General features: G+C 36.8%; 1 protein-coding gene across 1 annotated transcript in view; it reads right to left on the reverse strand.

Moving 5' to 3' along the window:
• The window catches only part of DNAH8 (dynein axonemal heavy chain 8), a 285,679-nt gene that overhangs the window by 90,202 nt on the left and 174,933 nt on the right, over positions 1–20,544 (reverse strand). The window contains exons 62-72 of the mRNA XM_076003387.1: positions 17,857–18,010; positions 15,709–15,873; positions 14,271–14,497; positions 11,947–12,065; positions 10,195–10,298; positions 9,062–9,238; positions 7,950–8,117; positions 7,211–7,426; positions 3,915–4,052; positions 1,939–2,066; positions 932–1,103 (exon numbers count right to left, since the gene is read on the reverse strand). Coding sequence (XP_075859502.1) covers positions 932–1,103; positions 1,939–2,066; positions 3,915–4,052; positions 7,211–7,426; positions 7,950–8,117; positions 9,062–9,238; positions 10,195–10,298; positions 11,947–12,065; positions 14,271–14,497; positions 15,709–15,873; positions 17,857–18,010 — 1,768 coding nt within the window. The remainder of the gene's footprint in view (positions 1–931; positions 1,104–1,938; positions 2,067–3,914; positions 4,053–7,210; positions 7,427–7,949; positions 8,118–9,061; positions 9,239–10,194; positions 10,299–11,946; positions 12,066–14,270; positions 14,498–15,708; positions 15,874–17,856; positions 18,011–20,544) is intronic.

A 20,544-nucleotide genomic window follows, 5' to 3' on the forward strand; every position in this document is an offset into this window, starting at 1 on the left:
TGAGATATTATATTGGCAGGAGCTCATCGGTGACACTTTGTGAATATTTATTTCTCCAAATTTAGAAGGGATTGCCAGCCTCCCTCCACGTGGTCAAGAAAATCACTGGAAACCCAATGAGCCTTCATTAAATGATCCCAAGACCTCCAAAGGCCACAATTAATAAAGAATATCCCGGCCCACTTCGCCTCACCAGTGTTCAATGCATCTTCAATACATAATCTAGTCCCTGTAAGGGCAAGTTCAATGTTGTTGGAATTGGAAAATATTATATTTTAACTTTTAAATACAGATAACATGAAATTAATAGCCTGGCATTCCCTGAGGAAACAGCAACTAGAAAGCAGATTTGCAAATCAGAAAAGCAACTCATGAATACAAATTGCCTGGAAAGCATTTATTACCACGGGAGCTCAGCAAGATATACTGGAAATTGACAGTGGCATCAAATTTCCAGCAAGGAAGGTTAGTGTAGGAGGACACACTGTTACTCAGTGATACCAGGACACGCTATTGCATTATGCTCTTGGACACTAGAAAACATAGTAAATGATAAAAGTAAGGTTAATACCAGCACTTACAGCTCAGATAATGCCTACATTTGTCTAAAATGTTTGAAAGAGAGTGACTTAACAGCAGTGGTGTAAATAATGGAGAGTTATAAGGAGAGCTCAGTATGAGTAAGCCTATAATTCATGGATGATCTTTTAGTTCGCAGCAATGGAGTTGATTTGAATTTGGAAGAGTGATATCGTAAAATGCAAAGGAACTTTTATACCACAAAGAAAATTCATTTTTAAACAACTCGTAAGCACTTTCAGAAGGATCTTTTCAACTACATGAAAATAAGAGAAAATTAGGTGCACTTTGACTTCTTGGTATGAAATAAAATGAGACTGAAATTCAAATAATATTGGAAAAGTAAACTTACAGTTGGAGGATCCACCAACATTGAAATAAGGTTCAGGTTTTCAGTGAAAGGAATTTTCCGTATTTTCATTTCTATCTCCCATTGATCTTTAAGCAAATAGTTCCTAAATATCTGGTTGAAAGGACCAAGGTAGGAAAGGAATCCTGTGCATAGCAGAATATCACCAACAAGTCTGTTAAGAAAAAACACACAAGCCCCTCCCCAAAGTGAGCCAACTCACACGTTTTAGGTGCTTCCATTAAGTTGTCTGAAAGGACAACTTAATGGTTTTGTCTTGTTTCTTGGTGAAATCCTCCTTTGCCCACACTTAACACTAGATGGCCACGCATGCAAAAGACCGTGTTAAAAGGAGCCCCAAAAGCCAAAAGGAAGTGAGAGTGGCCACAGGCAGGTGGGCCAGGGAGCAGGAAAGGTGCTCTCTCCCCACGCCTACCGGCCCAGACAGAGCCTTGGCACCTTGAGGAAAGTATCTTCTTCCCATTCTATACCATGGTCCTGTTCCGATTTCGGTCTTCTATTTAAACCACTTTTTCTTCCCTCCCCAGCAGGGTTTTTTTTGTTTTGTTTTGTTTTTTTTTTTTTGCCATTTTCCTATTCCTCTCTCATTCTTCTCCCTTTTAGTTTTCTGAAGACAGCAACAGACACCCACACAAGATAAAACAAACCATTGAGCCACACACACTTTTAAAATCACTGAGGTGAAGAGTAGAGAACTAGAGCATCTAGATTGTTCTGGCAAACCCAAACAATATCACAAACACTCTTATACCGAAAATGTACAGTTTCAGTATGAACCACGTTTACAATGTTTTTCACAAAATCTTGTTCACTCTCTGTAGCGTTTTACTGGTGTGCATGATTTAAACTGTAAATACTTTCTTAGCTGCTGGGATCCAGAGACGGACATGTGGAAAGGAAGGAGAAAAGTATTCGCCATGGAAATGGATATTATGTTCTCTAATGTCATGAGGAGGGAGAGTGATTGTAACAAAGACCAAAATTCATACCTATTAATCTGAGCTCTGAACTCTTTGCTTTGCTGGGTCCATCGGACTTTCTCCCCACTCAGTCCATCGATGAGTGTGGAAGCCGCCTGCATCTTTTTCCGGCACATGTCGGCATCATTAAGCAAATCCTGCATCCATGATGGGAGAATGTCTCAAAGAACTTTTTAAAGTGCTTAATTGAACATCCATTATATTTGCACATAAACATACATGGAGGAATTTCTTAATTTGCCAAATAAATATGGTCTAAAATTACAGTGTAAGTGAAACTTTACGTATTAAATTCCGATCTTTCATTCGTGATAAAGGGATTTCACCTTACAAAATTTCAAGAAAAGCAATTTTTGTAAGAGAGAATCCAAATCACATAAATTAAAATAGTATTCCCAGTAACTATTTTCAAAAAAGAATCAAATCAATAAAATATACCACTTTAAAGTCTTGGATTTAATAATAATCCCGAGTTCTTTGCCATCTACAAAATATTTTCTCCACAAAAAATTCCAGATGACAGTAGTGTGCCGCAGCCAGCTTGAACCAGCTCATAAGAGCCAACTGTTAAATTGTCAGAATATTGGTGAGCTGGCTTTAAATACAGCCTTTATTAAAAATTAAAATTATATAAACTTCCAATTAAACAAATTATATTAAAGGCAAAGCTAGCAAATAAAAACTCAACACTTCCTAATTATTTACATTTAAATATTATCTATGCTCTTGGGGTTAAGTCCACTGTATCTGTGCAGTGGAAGTAGTATGTAATAGTGTGCTACCACTGTGCGTCTTTTTCCAAACCTGTGCTCCGTGACGTTACATTGATAGTTTGAAGTTGGTAGTAGTGGAAATATTTGCACCACAGATATCAGCAAATATTACAAATCAGGGTCTTCCTCTCCTTCCTCCCGCCCCCAACAACTTCCCCCTGTGCCCCGCAAGAAGATTGTTGACCCATTCACTAAGCCACCATTGCTTGTAACCTATCCCAAGAGATCATATTAAGTTCCTCATTTAACAGATAGAGCCTGGTGAATTGCTCCAAACTGCACAGCTACTAAGTGCCTGAGCTGGATCTAGAACCCAGTTTTCTAACTCCAAAATCAATGCTCTTTAGATGACATCACAGCTTACTCTGACAGACAACTTGATTAGTAAAAACACTAAAAAGAATTTTGAGTGCCAAAGATCCAAAACAGGTAGACACAGCCGGTGAACAAGCAAATTCTGGTGAATAATTTTTTCATTATAGATATTTGCCCAGTTTCTAAATACAACACATACTTGTGTAAAGTTTTAGTACATCGGAAAGCAATATGGAGATACCTTAAAGCGATACAAGTTAATCTACCATTTGATCCAGCAATCCCATTACTGGGCATCTACCCAAAAGATCCAATGACACTCTACAAAAAAGACACCTGCAATCGAATGTTTATAGCAGCACAATTCATAATTGCAAAGCTGTGGAAACAGCCCAAGTGCCCATCAATCCAAGAATGGATTAATAAAATGTGGTATATGTATGCCATGGAGTACTATTCAGCTCTAAGAAACAACAGTGATATAACACATCTTATATTTTCCTGGTTAGAGCTGGAACCCATACTACTAAGTGAAGTTTCCCAAGAATGGAAAAACAAGCACCACATATACTCACCAGCAAACTGGTATTAACTGAGTAGCACCTAAGTGGACACATAGGTACTATAGTAATAGGGTATTGGGCGGGGGGGTGGGGGACAGGTGTATACACACATTATGAGTGAGATGTGCACCATCTGGGGGATGATCATGCTGGAAACTCAGACTTGTGGGGGGAGGGAGGGAAAGGGCATTTATTGAAACCTTAAAATCTGTACCCCCATAATATGCCGAAATAAAAAAAATTTTTTAATTTAAAAAAAATAGAAAAAAAATAAATAAAAGATAAAAAAAAGTTTTAGTACATCAATTTGGTAAATTTGTATATTCCATCTCACCATTTTCTCATTCATCGCTGCATCAAATTTCGCTTGTACTTTATCCAGCTCAGCTTGCTTCTCATCCAGCAGGGCCTGTGCCTTCCCCAGCTCAGTATTAGCCACTGCCAAGCGGCCCTCCTGCTTGGCCAGGTTAGCCTGCAAAGGAAGAGAAGGTGATGAGTGTAGTGGACTGGCTCCAAAAACATTCACGATTTTAATTGGTAAGTATCAACACATGTTACATAATTTTTGTGCTTGACGGTACTTTGTGGGTCATCTACTTCAGTGTTTTCATCTGGGGAAGCAGAAGGTCTTGGGGATATTTCATTACTTTTTTTTTTCTTATAATTACTAATGTTCAACGTGGAAACCATGGAAAATGCAGCAATGTATAGAAAGGAGAGCAAACTTTACCCATGATTTTACTCAGAGATAACCTGTGAATATTGTTTTAAGAAGTCGGCAATTGGCATTTTGATTTCTTTTTTCATTTGATGTAGTACTTGTATAATCATTTTCCCAGGTCCTTAAACATTTTTTCATGAACATTAGTTGTACAGCAGCATGATATTCCAAAATTCAAATGAATATATATACAAATTCATAATTTACTTAACCTTTTTCATATTTTTATACATTTCTTCCCCTCCTCCCATTTTTAATTATTATAAATAATGCTATAGTAGATACTATTGGATATGTAAACATTTGGTATTGTTTCTTTGGTAATGACTCTTTGAAGTGAAATTACTGGAACAGTAGTTTTTCATATTTTTCTAAGTTCTACAACAGGCGTCCTCAAACTACGGCCCGAGGGCCACATGCAGGTGTTTTTGCCCATTTGTTTTTTTACTTCAAAATAAGATATGTGCAGTGTGCATAGGAATTTGTTCATAGTTTTTTTTAAACTATAGTCAGGCCCTCCAACGGCCTGAGGGACAGTGAACTGGCCCCCTGTTTAAAAAGTTTGAGGACCCCTGTTACGATATGGTAATACTTGTTCCTTGTACATTTAAAATAATCAGCAAAGTTAATTAATAATTAATAAGAAAATTAATCTAAGCCCAGAGTCTTCTGGAGTAGAAGTTCTTTGATAATGTTCTCATTTTCTTTCTCAATATTTATTTGAATTTAGTTCTTTTTCACAGGAAACTTTCATTTCATTTAATGAAATACATTTTTAATGTATTTACATATAGCTGTGCAAAACTTTCTTTTTAATTATTTAAATCGACACATCTATGATTATGTGGCTTTATCTTTCTATTCTCATTTGTTTTTGTGCATTTTCTTCTTCATTCGATTTTCCAGGGACATATATCTCTACAGCTTATTTTGGCAAAGCACCACTTCTTAGATTTACTTGTTAATTCTAATTCTAATTCTTTTCTCTCCTCTAATTTTTCATGTTATTTTTATTAGCTTTGTTCTGTTTCCTTAAATTTTGTTGTATGTGTGCTTATGAGTGAGTATAATCTTTACCATTTAAGTGGAATGCTTATTAGTTTCTTTGATGCATTTAAGGGCTAAGAAAGTACCATTTTGGGCATATTACAAAAGCTTTGGTAATTAGCTTACTTTCATTATTTCCTAAATAGAAGTGACTGTTTTTTTTAAAATGTAAACTTTCTATTTTTATTACTTATAATTAGAGAATGAGGCCCCAGGAATTTTCGTTTTTTGGAAATTCAATCAAGGTCTTGCTTTAGCACTGAATAGAATAAATTTTTGTAAATGTTTCTTGGACTTTAGAAATAATTTCATATTCTTTGTTTATACTGAAGAAAGTTCAACCTAGCTCCTCAACCTGAAAAATAATATTGCATTAAATTTCTGTACAATTATTAATTTATGCCTACTCAGGACTGGCTCCATAATTTGTAGGGCACAGAGCAAAATTAAAATATGGGGGCCCCTGCTAAAAAATTATTAAAAATTTCAAGAGGGCAAGAATAGACGATTAAATCCCTTCTAAACGTGGCGCCCCATGCACCCACCTGTGAAGTGCAAGTGCTGTGTCTACCAGACCTGGCATAGGTTGATGGTGTGCACCACAGTCTCAAATTACAACATTTTTGTTAATTTTTTTTAATTACAATGTTTTTGTTAATTTCCACTTATAATACCATTATATTTTGCTTTACATAATTTGATATTATTTTATTTATCATATGAAGCATTATTATAATTTTCTTCACTATAAATAATAATTTTTATCAATAAAAAATAGCTCTGCTGGCATGTGCTTTTTTTCTTGAATTCTACATTTACAGTAACATTTCTTCCCAGCTATCTTTCTGTTTGGGTGCAGTGCGTTTACTATATTTCCCTATCATTTTTTTGTTGTTGTTGTTAAAACTTTTACACTTTAGATTTATTCTGTATTTTTTCTCAAAGTTACCTGTGCACAGAGTTTAAAGAGGCAACCATTTCTATGAAGCTTATTGTGAAAAACAGTAACCCCTGCTCATCAACTCATCATTTTCCACTCCCTGGAGCAACCACTTAAAACACTTTTAGCTTGGTCCGGCAGGAGGGTTGGCGTGGGGTCCTGGGGGTGGTGTGGATCTGGGTGGTATATTTTATAAATCCTTGCACTCTTAAGAATGTCCTTCTATTCCCTCAGACATAACGGACAGCCTGGGTGGATACAGAGGAAGGGTGTGTGTGTGTGTGTGTGTGTGTGTGTGTACGGTGTGAGTGTGTGTATGTACTGCACAATATTTAAGTTGCATCCTTAAGAATGTCTTTTTGTTCTCTCATTCATGAAGAGCACCATTACTGAATTCTTGAACCACAGCAATTTCCTCCTCAAAACTCTACATATGTTTTTCCATTATCTTCTACCATTTAGGGTTGTGGAAAAGTCTGCAACACCCCAATTTCTCTTCTTTCATAAGCAACCATTTAAATTTTGTTTTTTAGATTGCATATAAAGTTCTCTCTCTGTCTTTGAAATTTAGAACATTTCTAGGTGTTGATCCTATGTTTTGTAAGTTTAGGTTAGAATATAATAATCTCTGAACTTTAAAGAAATGGAAAGTTTTCTTTTATAATAACTTTGTTGTTATTCCCAATAAATTCACTTCCTGTTTCAGAACTTGGTTTCAGTTTCTTGTCACATTGCCAGGAAAGGTGTAATGGATATAAAAAGAATGAGGAACTTCGAGGGGACACAGGGACACAAGAAAAATTTGGTAACAGGGACATCTACCTTTACTAGCCTAAATTATTCTTTGTCTCTTAATGGCAGTAAGACGGATGATTGATTTTATTAAACATTGATTTACTGGGAGAAGGAGGGAAAGTTTTACCTTCAGAGGCAACACTTCCCTGTTGATGCCATAAAATATGGCCATAGCGAGTGTCCAAGACAGCAGACCAGCCACATTTCCACAGACTTTTTTCGCACTATCAAAGTTATAATCTTCCATGTTAAAATACGGCTGGAGTAACTCCACAGTCTCTTCGTTTATAGTGTCCTTGGGGAACTGCTGAAGGCTAAACAGGAATCCTGTTGCACTCATCAACTGAAAAATAGTACCACAGCCCGATAAGTTCTGGCACAAAACAGATAGTTTCTCCCTGAGTTAGTATGCACTTCTAAATTGAATTTTTTCAAAGTAACAGTTGATCTGCTCTAAATATACAAATAAAGACTGTTGGCAGTAGTCAACCTAAATCTGTAAATGGCAAATTGTCTTTCCGTTTCCATAGTGAAAGAGTGAAGAAGAAAAGCGATGTAGGTTTCCTGTCTTGTAAGTGCATCTGAATGCCTTGAACCACACAGGGACCCATTTGAAGACTGGATTGGATTGAGACCACCCAGGCTGTGCCAATACCAGCCACTGGTTCTGGACAGATTTCATAAAAAGAAGGCATCCAGCTTTAAAATCTACCCCTACTTACATTTTGGGTGATGGAGTTTGAGATAAACTCACCAATACACAATGATCAATTACTGTCTACTGGTTTGTCTGGTCTATATTTAGTATACTGGGCTAGCGACACCTGCTGCATCTCATAAGAATGACACAGATAGATTTTACTCACCTTTAATGACTCTCCCCATGATGGCTTGCAGCAAGGTTTCTCTGGATCCATAGTAACAGGGTCAATTTTCTTTTGAAATAGTAACAGGACACAATCCATGATTCTCATAATGAGATGTGGCGGTTTTGCGAGCTTCCTGACCGTAGCAATATCATTTGGTTTGATGGTCTGCATTTGGGATTAGGAGTCAATACATTTTTTATTGAGTAGTATTAATAGTTATATGAAAAGCTCTTTTACATAATTAAGGTAGAAAACTTTAAAACATTATTTTCTCCTCAGTTCTTGACTTTATCTCCTCAAGGGTTTGAATTATAAGATTTTTGCATAGTGGTTATCTTATTGTTATTTTGGGATTTCTGTTTGTTTTTATTCCTTTTTCTTTTCCCTGTTGCCCCGAACTAAATGATTTAAAATATCACTACCATCCACGGCCCACAACCCCAGACCTCCATTAACAAGACACATTAATATGTAACATTTAGGTAACTTGCACCTTTGAAGCACAGAGTCTATATTACGTGTGGATATTAAGAGAAGAGACAAAGCCCTGAGTATCAGAAACGTCACCTTCAGTCTTCATTTTGGGAGCTGCCTTGTCTATCAAAGGCAAGGAATTAGGAGACGAAAGAAGTTATTGCAACATGTGGCTCTTGAAAATATTTTTTAAAGTTTTTGTCCCTGAGCTGGGTTTGATTAAGACATTGCCTGACAGTGAAGGCAAGAAGGACTGAGAGACCATATCAGTAAAACATCCTGAGGTTTCCTTGATTCAGTGATCTCACCTGTTTGCATGTTATTGTGGAACCTCTTAAAGGAGTGGGGGTGGAGAATGTGTCCTGGTCATTGTGAAAAATGTATGAAATGATTATCATAGATTTATTCATTCATTTAACAATTGCAGGCATTCTCCCATATAAAACAAAACAAGCAAACAAAAGCAGGCTTGTCCTCGTAAACTCCAGAGGAAGGCAGAGAAGACGTAATTATCCTACACTAAGACTTGTCACCATAGAAGCATATGAGTGATAGGAAAACAAAGGAGAATCCAGAAGAACTGAAAAGTTTCTGGAAGGAACTTGTGTTGGGAGGGATAGCAATGCACTGCTCACATTCAGGGCTGCTTCTGCTTCTTCCAGTGCAGGTCTAGCGGCCTCAAGTTTGGACTCAGCTTTTACTTTTTCAGTGTCAATTTCATCCACAATTTTTTGGGCTTTGTCTTTTACCTCCTGTACTTCATTTTTAACTTTGGCTGAAGCCTGAGCACTTACTGTGACTTCCGCTAAGACCTGTTAAATTGAGGAAACACATGAAAGCAAATAGAAACCTTTCAAGCAAAATGTACAGGTTTGAGTAGTCAGAGAACATTTACTCAATATAAAACATGACTATGAGCAAATTTATTCCCCAAGTTTTGTCCATATTTTAAGGTTTATTAAGGCAATCCCTTTGAGCAGTTCCAGATTTTATATATATATATATATATATATATATATACTTTAAGCTTCAGAAAAAGGGTATTTCCACTCTCTGAATTCTAGAAAATTAAAACAATTCAAGTAAGTGTAACAGAATAAGGTCAGAAGCCAAAATAAAAGCCTCATGTAATAACAATAAAAGTAGCCAATGTTTATTAAGTGCTCAGCATACACCTGGACTATGCTTAAGTGCTTCCCCTGTGTTATCGTACTCATTTCAGTAACTGGGTAAGGGTCAAGGGTTAAGTGTCTGTTCTCAACTGACTGGCAGTGCATAGCAGCTGCAAGCAGCCTGAAACTGATGGGTTGTAGACAAAGTGGCACACTTGTATCCCTATCACCGAGGAAGTTTCTTTTTTCTTTCTTTTTTTCTTTTTTTTTAAACTGTATCAAACTCTTTCTCTTATCCTTTTCTCTCCCAGACACAAACTTTAGATGAGGCCTGGGCCATCCTAGAAACCCAGAGTTTATAGGGTCCTTAAAGAGAAGAACAAATATAGAAATTTCATAAGCAGATGAAAGAGAACCAGAGAGACAGAGCAAGAGAAGAAAGAATAGTCTTAGACCAAGTAGCAGATATAATAGTTTAGATACGTCTTGGCATAACTTAAACAAAAATATCTAATGGTCTTTGTGAACATCACCTTGCCAGAAATCATGTATTGGTTTATACCCTGCTTATTTTTAAGTAACATTTCAAAATAATGCTTCCTTAATATGCAAATGTACTCCTCTCATCAGGAGTGACAAAATAAATGCAAACTCACTTCATCTGCTTTTACAGAAGCTACTGCCAGCTCCTTCTCCTTTACTGCAAGCTCTTGAGAGAGTTTAGCAACGGATTCACTTGCCTCCATGAGCTTATCAAGACCTTTAGAAATACACACATACATACTTATTCAATATTTACTACTTATAAGGGGCCGTATATGTAATCTAACATATATAAGATAATTATTTATAGACAAAAACTTAAAAAATATACATATCTTAGGAGCAACAATCCTGACCATATTTCAGAGTTTCAACGGGGCAGGAGTTAAAGAAAATAGCTCTGATTGAAGAATATCATCTAGCTACATTTAAGGGAAAGTCAAAATATCATATCGAATAAGATTAGTTTAGTCAGAAAGCTTACTTGACAGTTATGCCCTTTTGGGCTTTTTAAACAGTTTGTAGCTATCATTTTTTTAAATCATATTGCAGCTAAGATGGCAAATGAGATTGAAAAGATATTAACATTTTTGTGGCTCTCTTTGCTGTAAAAATGAAAACAACTGCTAAAATATACGTAACTGACTCTGTGACTTTCAGTGCTACTGAGAAAAATAACTGGTTAAATGACTTTCTCACATTTCAATTGGGTTCTAGATAGTGGTGTGTTGGTAAATGTTTAACATCTGGGTCTCTGGGGGAAAGGGAAGCATCCATTTGTATATTTTCCAGTTTCCACAGTGTAAACGCTTCCACCATTTCCACCATAGCTTATTTCAAGCTAATAGGAGATTCTCAGTAGCTCACCGTTATATATTTCCACCACACTGATAGAATAGAACTATATAACCTCAAGAATATTAACAATAGTAAAATAGAGTAAAAATAACTGAGAAGTTACGAGTTTTGAGTATTTATTGCCTATATTTTACATATAATTTATTCAATTTTAGGTATATATGGCTTAAATTTTTAATAAAGACTATGTTTAACAAACAGATCATAAAACTCCTCAAAATGTAACAATTAGCTTTCACGAGCCAGTACAAGTCAGCTTTGGCACACTACTGATTCCAGCACATCGTTTAGAAAAGCTGCAAGGTGAGTCATGAGAAAAACCTCAGGAAAAGGTTTCTTTCATAGTATTGCTATCATCACTGTCACTCCACAAACCCTGGAGTTCAGTTATGGTATGTGACCACATTTTTCCCAGGGGAAATAAAAGAAAGAACTTGGGTGCTTCGGACTGTTTGGGCCACATGCTTTTTGGACATACAATCTGTTCCAACGTACACTTTTCCTACTTACATGCTACCTATGCCTGACACTCAGCAAACTACTGCTCAGGTAAACTATCTTTTTGCTTTTATTTGCTTTTGTTTCTGTTTTTCCTTTTCCTTTATTAGAAATTTAGATTTCCTTTATTAGAAATAAATTTCCTTTATTAGAAATTAACATGGCAAAGTTATACGAATCAAGGCAAATCGTAATGAAACCAAAAACTGAAATTAGAGTCAGTTTCCAAGAGCTGTCTTCTCTCTACCTGCGAGCAGTAATGCAGTGACTATGGTGACTCACTGCCCAGCACAGTTGACCCAGAGCTGGGAGAAATGGGCCAGCACTGTTTAGATTTTCTTCTGCTCAGAGTTTCTTGACAGCTCAAAAGACCCTTAAGGACATCCCTTAAAAATATCCACTACTAACAACAAAATTAGTATTTTGCTTTCAAACACAACACCCGCCAAACAAAATATTGAGATCACCATCAAACAAACCCTAAAAAGATAAGATTCCATTCTTCTTACCAATATTCATACGTTCAGCTTGTTCATTAATATATTTCACCTTTTCAGCATAAATGTTTTTATAGCCATTTATAAATGAGAGATAAGACTTGGGAGTCACATGCGCTCTTCGGCGGTACCTGAAAGGAGAACACAAAAATGACCACATTTCTATCACTCTGGTCTACTCCCATGAAATGACGGATTCTGTAGAGTGCTTCATGAGCAGGAAGGCAGGAATTGTGTACGGTTTCCCAGATGAGATGGAAAGAACGCTGAATCTCTGTCTGGTGATCTGATCTTTTATTCTGACTCCGGACTTCTGTTTCCTCATCTGGAAAACTGAGAGAAGACTGTCTGCCCTACCCCTTCCAGAGTTTTTTGAAGATCAAATAAAATAGCATATATGAACACACTTTGTAAACTTTAAGGTTCTGGACAAATACTAGGAATAAGCAGTTGAAATGATTGAAATGAATTTGTGCTGTTATTTTCATTCAGCTGGTATTTTCTACATACCTCTGCCCTGCCACATACCAGCTGGGTGGGCTTACAAAATCAAAAACCCATCTCTCCTCTGATTCATCCAATTCGCCTTGAAATCAAGGAAGCCATGCTTGATTCAAATGTTCAACCCATTGTGGTCTTTATTATAGTAATTATATTTAATGATAGAAGTAGACAAAAGAAATAATTTTATATAGAAGAAACTCAAGTCAAAGAAGGGTTCTTCACATACTATAAAATTATTTTGCCTTTTACATTAATTTTTAACTTTTGGAGTTCTGAAGATTTTTACTATTTTTTAAGTTTGTTTGTTTTAGAAACTTGGGCACATATGTGATTATAATTAAAGCGTTATAAAAAAATATTACATTCAGAATAAACTTCTACAACCTAAGAAGATACAAAAAATTTGGAAAACACACCAAAGTTTTGAAAAACAAGGAAACCGGTTTCTGTAGCTGTACAAAGGTAGAAATTTATGTCGAAGATGACATGAGCAGGAGGAGTTCAAATTAAATAGAAAGAAAATCGAATTAATACACACTGATTCACCAAAACAATCTGGGAGATTATCTAGAATTATTTAGGAGGAGTAGTCTGGGTATGATTTTAAGTAAAAGAAAAGGAATAAGCAAAGTTTTGTGAGGCAGGGATCTCCTTGAAAATCAATGACAGTGTTACCAAAACTCTGTATGTGGAAAAACAGACATAACTTTTCTGGGAGTTCCTGCACGCCCCCTGAAGCCCATACACTAACCCCAAGAGATAAGCCTACTGTTCTGGAGATCTACGTGGGCCCATCTGCCAGTCTTACACAGTGACTATCATGCTATGGGAGTGGGGGGAAGGCTGTGTTCTAGAACTGTTGACACCAGCTTTCACATAATGAACACACCAACACTGCTGTGTGATTTTCCTTAGCATAAAAATATTGAAAAGACTAAGTAATAAAAATACAAAACCTAAATGTTCCCTTAACATAGGCAATAAAGAAACTTTAAAACTATGTACTTCTTTCATCGAAATAAATAATGCATTTGAATAAGAAACTAATAAATACTTTCTAAGGAATTAGTTAAGCCATTTCCAAAACAAAACTAAACAAATGAAATGAAGCAATTCTTTAAGCATCTGTTACTTTGAGGCCTGGTATTTAAGTGTGGATACCAGTTAAATCTTCTTTATTAGCCATCTTTTCAATTCTTAATCACTAGAAAATCAAAGCCAGAAAAATCTAAATGCAGCTGGGACCTCATGCTCAATCAATATGAACAGTCTTTTACTGCAGAGGTCCCCAACCTTTTTGGTACCAGGGACTGGTTTCACAGAAAACAATTTTTCCAGTACCTGGGGGTCAGGAGGAGGGATGGTTTCTGGATGATTCAAGCACATTACATTTATTGTGCAGTCAAACCTCTCTGCTAATGATAATCTGTATTTGCAGCCGCTCCCCAGCACTAGCATCACTGCTTCAGTTCAACCTCAGATCATCAGGCATTAGATTCTCATAAGGAGCGTTCAACCTAGATCCCTCACATGTGCAGTTTACAGTAGGGCTAGTGCTCCTATGAGAATCTAATGCCCCTGCTGATCTGACAGGAGGCAGAGCTTATGCCATGATGCAAGAGATGGCGAGTGGCTGTAAATATAGATGAAGCTTCACTTGCTCCCTGCTGGTCACCTCCTGCTGTGCAGTCTGGTTCCTAACAGGCCACGGTCTGGTACCAATCCATGGCCCGGGGGTTGGGAATCACAGCTTTACTGAATGTTACATTTAATTCCTCTTTGGGGTGTACTTGGTGCTTGGGTAGCTATGGTGTTTAGGTAATGTCACTTACCTTTGGAAGTAACTTTCACAGCTCTCTGAAACCATGTCATGAAAGAGCCCCATTGTTTCTACAACTTGTCTTTTAATATCATTAGAACAGACAATATTATAGCCTGAAAGGAAATAGGAGGCTACAGCAATCAGGGCCTCCTTTGGCCAGCGACTGAACCAGTCCATAGTGCAACCTGAGATCAAGCCAGGAAACTTCAAAGAACGGGCACGAAACTTCTCACCAACCTATTGATGGCAAAGTCAAAAAGCATTAGAAACACAGGGATTATAAGGCAGCTAGAGAGAGATTTACACATTCTGGGTCAACAATGTGACATCAAAAATTTTTTTTAAAAAATCTTGGGCTGCAATAATATATAAATTTAGTGTTCGGAGGAAGAGAGGAAATATATTTCACACTCTTCCCTGTCCTGGGACTACATCTATTACACATTATTGCATTCAATTCTAGGAACGGCCTTTTAAGAGGAAACTGACAAACTGGAACTCTTTCAGAGAGATTAGGACAGTGAAAGGCCTGGGCACCAGCACAAGTGAGAACAGCTGCAGGAACAGATGTTTCGTCTAAAAAGGAAACAACTTAGGGAGTCTGCAAAAACTTTCTCCAAATATCTGAAAGGCTTTATGTGGAAGAGGGATTGGGTTCATTATGGAGCAGAATCAGAATCAGAATCAGAGGAGAAAAGCACAGACAGACAAAATTCAATCAATTATAAAAAGGAGCTTTCTGGCAATTAGATAACTAAAAATGAACCAGGCTCCCTTGCAAATCAGTGACACCCCCCTGGTGCAGACCTATCCAAAGAAGTTTAAGTGATAATGGAAATGTTCTATGTATGTGCTTTCCAGTGTGGGAGAGACTAGACACACATTACTACGGAGCAGTGGAAATGGGCTTAATGGGACTGAGAAATTGAATTTTTATTTTTACTTAATGTTAATTAATCAAAATTCAAATAGCCATGCACAACAAATGGCTACTGTACTGGACAGCACAGTGAATTCAAACCTACATCAGGGACATTCTAGTGGAGATAATATGTCTATATTGGAGGCAGAGCTGGATGCAATGACATCACCAAATCCCTTACAATTCAAATAATCCATGTTTCTAGGTGACTAATGAAAATTGTAGGTTATACAACAATTTCTAATAATATAAATATTTTAAATGATCATATTGGAAATGAGATTTGGGTTGATAGAGATTGGTGGTAGTAAAGCATTCATTAATTTTAAGTCAATGTAAAAACATCAATTTCTGAGCAAATCATCTCATCAGAGAAGGTAAACTAAGTACTTTTACTTTTTTTTTTTTTTAATTTTTTTTTTATTTTGGCATATTATGGGGGTACAGATTTTAAGGTTTCAATAAATAGTACTTTTAAATAAGTAACTCCTTCTACATGGATACAAATAAAAAAGTAAAAACTCACTGGAGAAAAGCAGAGAACAACATGCAAGTTCTTCTTTGATCTCGAAATGAAATACTCATACAGATTGTCAAAGGTAGGAGGATGACGAGGCAACTCCCTTTTCATCACCGATATCAGACCTTGGGTGATTTCATCCATCTCATCTCGTGCAAACAAATTGGAGATCTTTGAGGAACAGACAAGAAAGTGTTCTGTATTTAAGAGTTCCCCACAGCCAATTCACTGCCAAAGTCTAGTTTTTTTTTTTTTTTTTTTTTCATGTCATCTCGTTTCATACTTTCTTTCTGCATCTCCACCGGTCAAGTCCTTGGTTAGCCAGAGATTACCAAGAGTGCAACTTTTTATTGAGCAGCTTAAGCAACAGCAAATTATGTTTTCCTGTGCTCGCAGAGCTATCACTGAAGAGTTATCACCATTCCAATCACCTCTTTAAAATGCCCAGTTTTGCCCTCTGTTCTTTGACTCATAGTCAGTCTTAAAATACTTAACTAGCTCTTGCACCATTAAGCATCTGTATGCACCATTGTGCAGGGAAGAGTTAACACAGCAGGCCTAACCTTGAGAAGGATGTGCTTGCAGGCCTGGCCCTTGGCTGGCATCAGGGAACTTGGCCTTTGGAACATCTGCCCCATTACGAATTGCTAAGGCCGTTTTGCTGTGCCTACTAGACTGTGTATACACATTGTGATATATGGTGAACACTTGCTCTCCTTTTAAGAGTCTGGAACTTTGGCAGTGTTGCCCAGCTAGGCAGGCAGTGACTACATGACCAGCCCCAAACAAAACCATTGGACTCTGCATCTCGGATGGGCTTTCCTGAACAGAAACACAGTTCATATGTCACCGCACTTCATGCAGGAGGGAGAGCACGCTCTGTATGGCCCCTTGGAAAGAACACAGGAAGCCTGCATGTGTATATTTCTCCAGACACCACATGATGTGTCTTTTTCTTTACTGACTCCACGATGTATCCTTACTGGGTTACTGTAATAAATCTTGGACATGAGCACAAATACAGGTTGAGTATCCCTTATTCAAAATGCTTATGGCTAGAAGTGTTATGAACTTTGGATTTTTTCAGATTTTGGAATATTTGCATTATATACTTACCAGTTGAGCACCCCAACTCTAAAAATCTGAAATTCAAAATGCTCCAATAAGCATTGTCTTTGAGCATCATGTCGGCACTCAAAAAGTTTTGCATTTTGGAGTATTTTTAATTTCAGATTTTTGGAACTGGGTTGCTCAACCAGTTTATGCTGAGTCCTGTGAGGCCTTCTAATAAAGTACCAAACATGTGAACACTCATGGAAGTGCTGATACAAGTGGTATCAGAAGTGGTGATGCAAACATCCCCCTATAGCTAACAGAAATCTTTAAACCGTTCCATGCTCTTGACTAGTATGTATGTATGTATGTATGTAGGTAGGTAGGTAGGTAGGTAGGTAGGAAGGAAGATAGATAGATAGATAGATAGATAGATAGATAGATAGATAGATAGATAGATAGATAGAGCTACTTTGCTTCTCCTAAAATAAATTTTGGATAGAATGAAAGATTGAGGAGACAAGTGAGGATCCACATTTAGAATGGAACAAAGCATACAAAAAATCTGAGGATAGTATGCATTAATTTCACAGGAACTTCAAAAAAATCTACTAAATCTCATATGGTAATCATTTTTAAAATCATAAACATGTGCTAAATGGCCTTGCTTCTGAAAGGTTGCTGATTTTTCTATTCAAACATAATTTATAGTTTTATAATACAAGCTTTTTTTTTTTTTTTTTGAGACAGAGTCTCGCTTTCTTGCCTAGGCTAGAGTGAGTGCCGTGGCGTCAGCCTAGCTCACAGCAACCTCAAACTCCTGGGCTCAAGCGATCCTGCTGCCTCAGCCTCCCGAGTAGCTGGGACTACAGGCACGAGCCACCATGCCCGGCTGATTTTTATATTATATATATTAGTTGGCCCATTAATTTCTTTCTATTTTTTTTTTTTATGGTAGAGACGGGGTCTCGCTCAGGCTGGTTTTGAACTCCTGACCTTGAGCAATCCGCCCGCCTCGGCCTCCCAGAGTGCTAGGATTACAGGCGTGAGCCACCGCGCCCGGCCTATAATACAAGCTTTTTCCCTACTTTTGAGACCTACCTCCCCTGAAGATAGCAAGTTGTTAAGGTATTCTAGAAATGCCTCATCTTTGATTTCATTGTCAGTAAAGATGAAGGTGATGCCTTTTCCATCAGCACCAGCAACTTTGTACAAAGCTTTTAAGTCATCTGTTAGATTACTCACATTGTAAGACCTAAAAAGAAAAGTGATAGAAAATTTAAAATTAGAAAATATACAGTCATAATTTATCTCAAAACATAATAATAACCTGTGATAATTAAAGCATAATCTGTACCTGCCCCCAAAGATATTAATAGTACCTGCTAGAAAACACAGAGATTAGAGCTAAAGAACTATGTGCTACCAGTAAAACCAATATGTTTTATTTAAATTGAGAAGTGAGAAATAGGGAATTTACTAGAAATGATCCATAAAGCATGACTAGGAATAGGAAAATGAACTTTTAGTCTCTGCAATCTGACAGTCCTCAGCAACAGATTTTGCCAAAGTGATTATATGTACAATATTTATAACCTGAAATTTGGATGAGTTTGGTTTGGCAAAAAAGTCACACTAAATTGTGAACAAAATTAGTGATATGGTTAGTTATATATAGTTAGTTATATAAAATAAAATTAGTTATATACAGTGACAATTTGCACAGCTCATTAAGTAGCTAGATACAGAGAAAGCCAACAGAAAAAGATGCATTATGTAATATGGTATAAATAATAGAAATGTTATAATTAGGTGGTTATAGATTATGAAAAGAGAAGTTCTTGGTCTTTGTTTTTCTGTTTACTCTTTACTGTCAAATGTGTGTGCTACCAGAGGTGATGTGACATATAAAAATAAAGCAGACATTTTCTGAAGTGTTGTACGTAAATCTTCATGGGCAAGTTAATGACAAGGACAACAGGAAACCGTCACTTGAAGAGGTGCTGCAGTGCAAGGAACAGGGAGTTCAGTGAAAGCCGCAGGGTCTGATGGAACGATGATGGGCAGCGGAACCAGAAAGACTTGGTGGCCTGGTGGTGTCAAAGTAATCCTCTCACTAGCCAATCTCTGAATCAATCAACCAATGAAGTCACATAACCATTTTTGCAGGTTTTTCAAAACCATTATGTATTGCAAAAGCAATACATAATAGTCACAATACACCCCTCTTAGAGGTTCCAACCTCTCTGGATTGGTTGGTTTGCATATGAAAGGCATGCTCCTGGACAAGTTGTTTGAATCTCTAAATGCCTAGCCTGGAAGCCAAAGTCTCTCCCTAGTCATCTGGGCCCCAGATGCCAGAGCATCAAGAATACAGAAAATGCCTGGTGTGGTGGCACATGCCAGTAGTCCCAGCTACTCCAGAGGCTGAAGCAGGAGGATTGGCTTGAGCTTAGGAGTTCAAGGCCAGCCTGAGCAACATAGCAAAAAAGAAAAAAAGAATACAGAAAATAAGAGAATATAATTAATACACCTGCCTTAATTTAAGCTTCTGTCATTTCTAACTATAATGACTGCAGCATCACCTACCTGCCCCAGCATCACACATTCAGATATACAGGAATTGGCAGATGATGCCAATGAGTGATGCAGGACTGGGGGGCTCTGGTAACTGGAGGATTTCACTCCCCATCTAAGGAGGCAGCTGCTGCTCAGCGCTGGCCATCTGGGAATGTAGGCCCTATGTTGGCAGATCTTCCAATTATTTCAAGAGAAGTCAGAAAAATGTTTTTTTTAAATGTGAAACCTCCCAATATTTCAATGTTGACAACTAATTAAATTTTTAAATTTAATTTAACTAATCTCTAGGTATATGATTTTTATGTTTTTCAAATGCTCTTATAAATTGCATCTTGTTAAATTTTTAATTCTCATTTGTTTGGCAGCAGAGTGGTGTGTGTGTGTGTGTGCGCGCGCATGTGTATGTGTGTGTGTGCAAACTAGCAAATTGATCTAAAATTCATGTGGAAATAAATAAGCCAAATAGTCAAGACAACCATGAAGAAGAACAACAAACCTGAAGACGTGACACACCAAATATAACAATATTAAATATATACACATATTTAAAAAGCTAGATAAATAAACTAGATAAATAAAAGATAGATAAATAAACCAGTGGAATAGACTATAGTCACATATGTGATCAGATGACTTGTGACAAAAAATGACATTGTCATGTGGCAGGGAAAAAATGACCTTTTAAATAAATGGAGCTGAATCAATCAGATATCTATATTGGAAATAATAATCTCAACTACTACCTTAGACTTTATAAGAAATTAGATTTTAGGTGGATTATAGTTCTAATTGTGTAAGTAGTAAATTTTATTTGTAAATGTGAAGGAAATCATGGGAGAACATCTTTGTGACCTTGGGACAAACAAAGGTTTTTAAACAGAATACAAGAGCACTAAACATAAGGGAAAAAAAGATAAATTAGGTTTCATTAAAATTAAGATTCACTAAGAAAGTAAAAAGGCAAATCAATAACTGGGAGAAGACATTTGCAATACACACTCTGACAAAGGAATTGTATCCAAAATGCATAAGGAATTCCTAATAATCAATAACAGAAAGAATCACAACCCAATTGGGAAAAAATGGGCAAAGAGGTTAATTAAGCAGATATTTCACAAAAGAGGCTATCCAAGCAGTCAAATGAGAGATAAAAAGGTGCTCAACATTATTAGCTATCTGGGAAATGCAAACTGAAACCACAACAAAATA

Source organism: Microcebus murinus, chromosome 5 (assembly GCF_040939455.1).
Source record: "Microcebus murinus isolate Inina chromosome 5, M.murinus_Inina_mat1.0, whole genome shotgun sequence".
Taxonomy (NCBI): Eukaryota; Metazoa; Chordata; class Mammalia; order Primates; family Cheirogaleidae; genus Microcebus; species Microcebus murinus.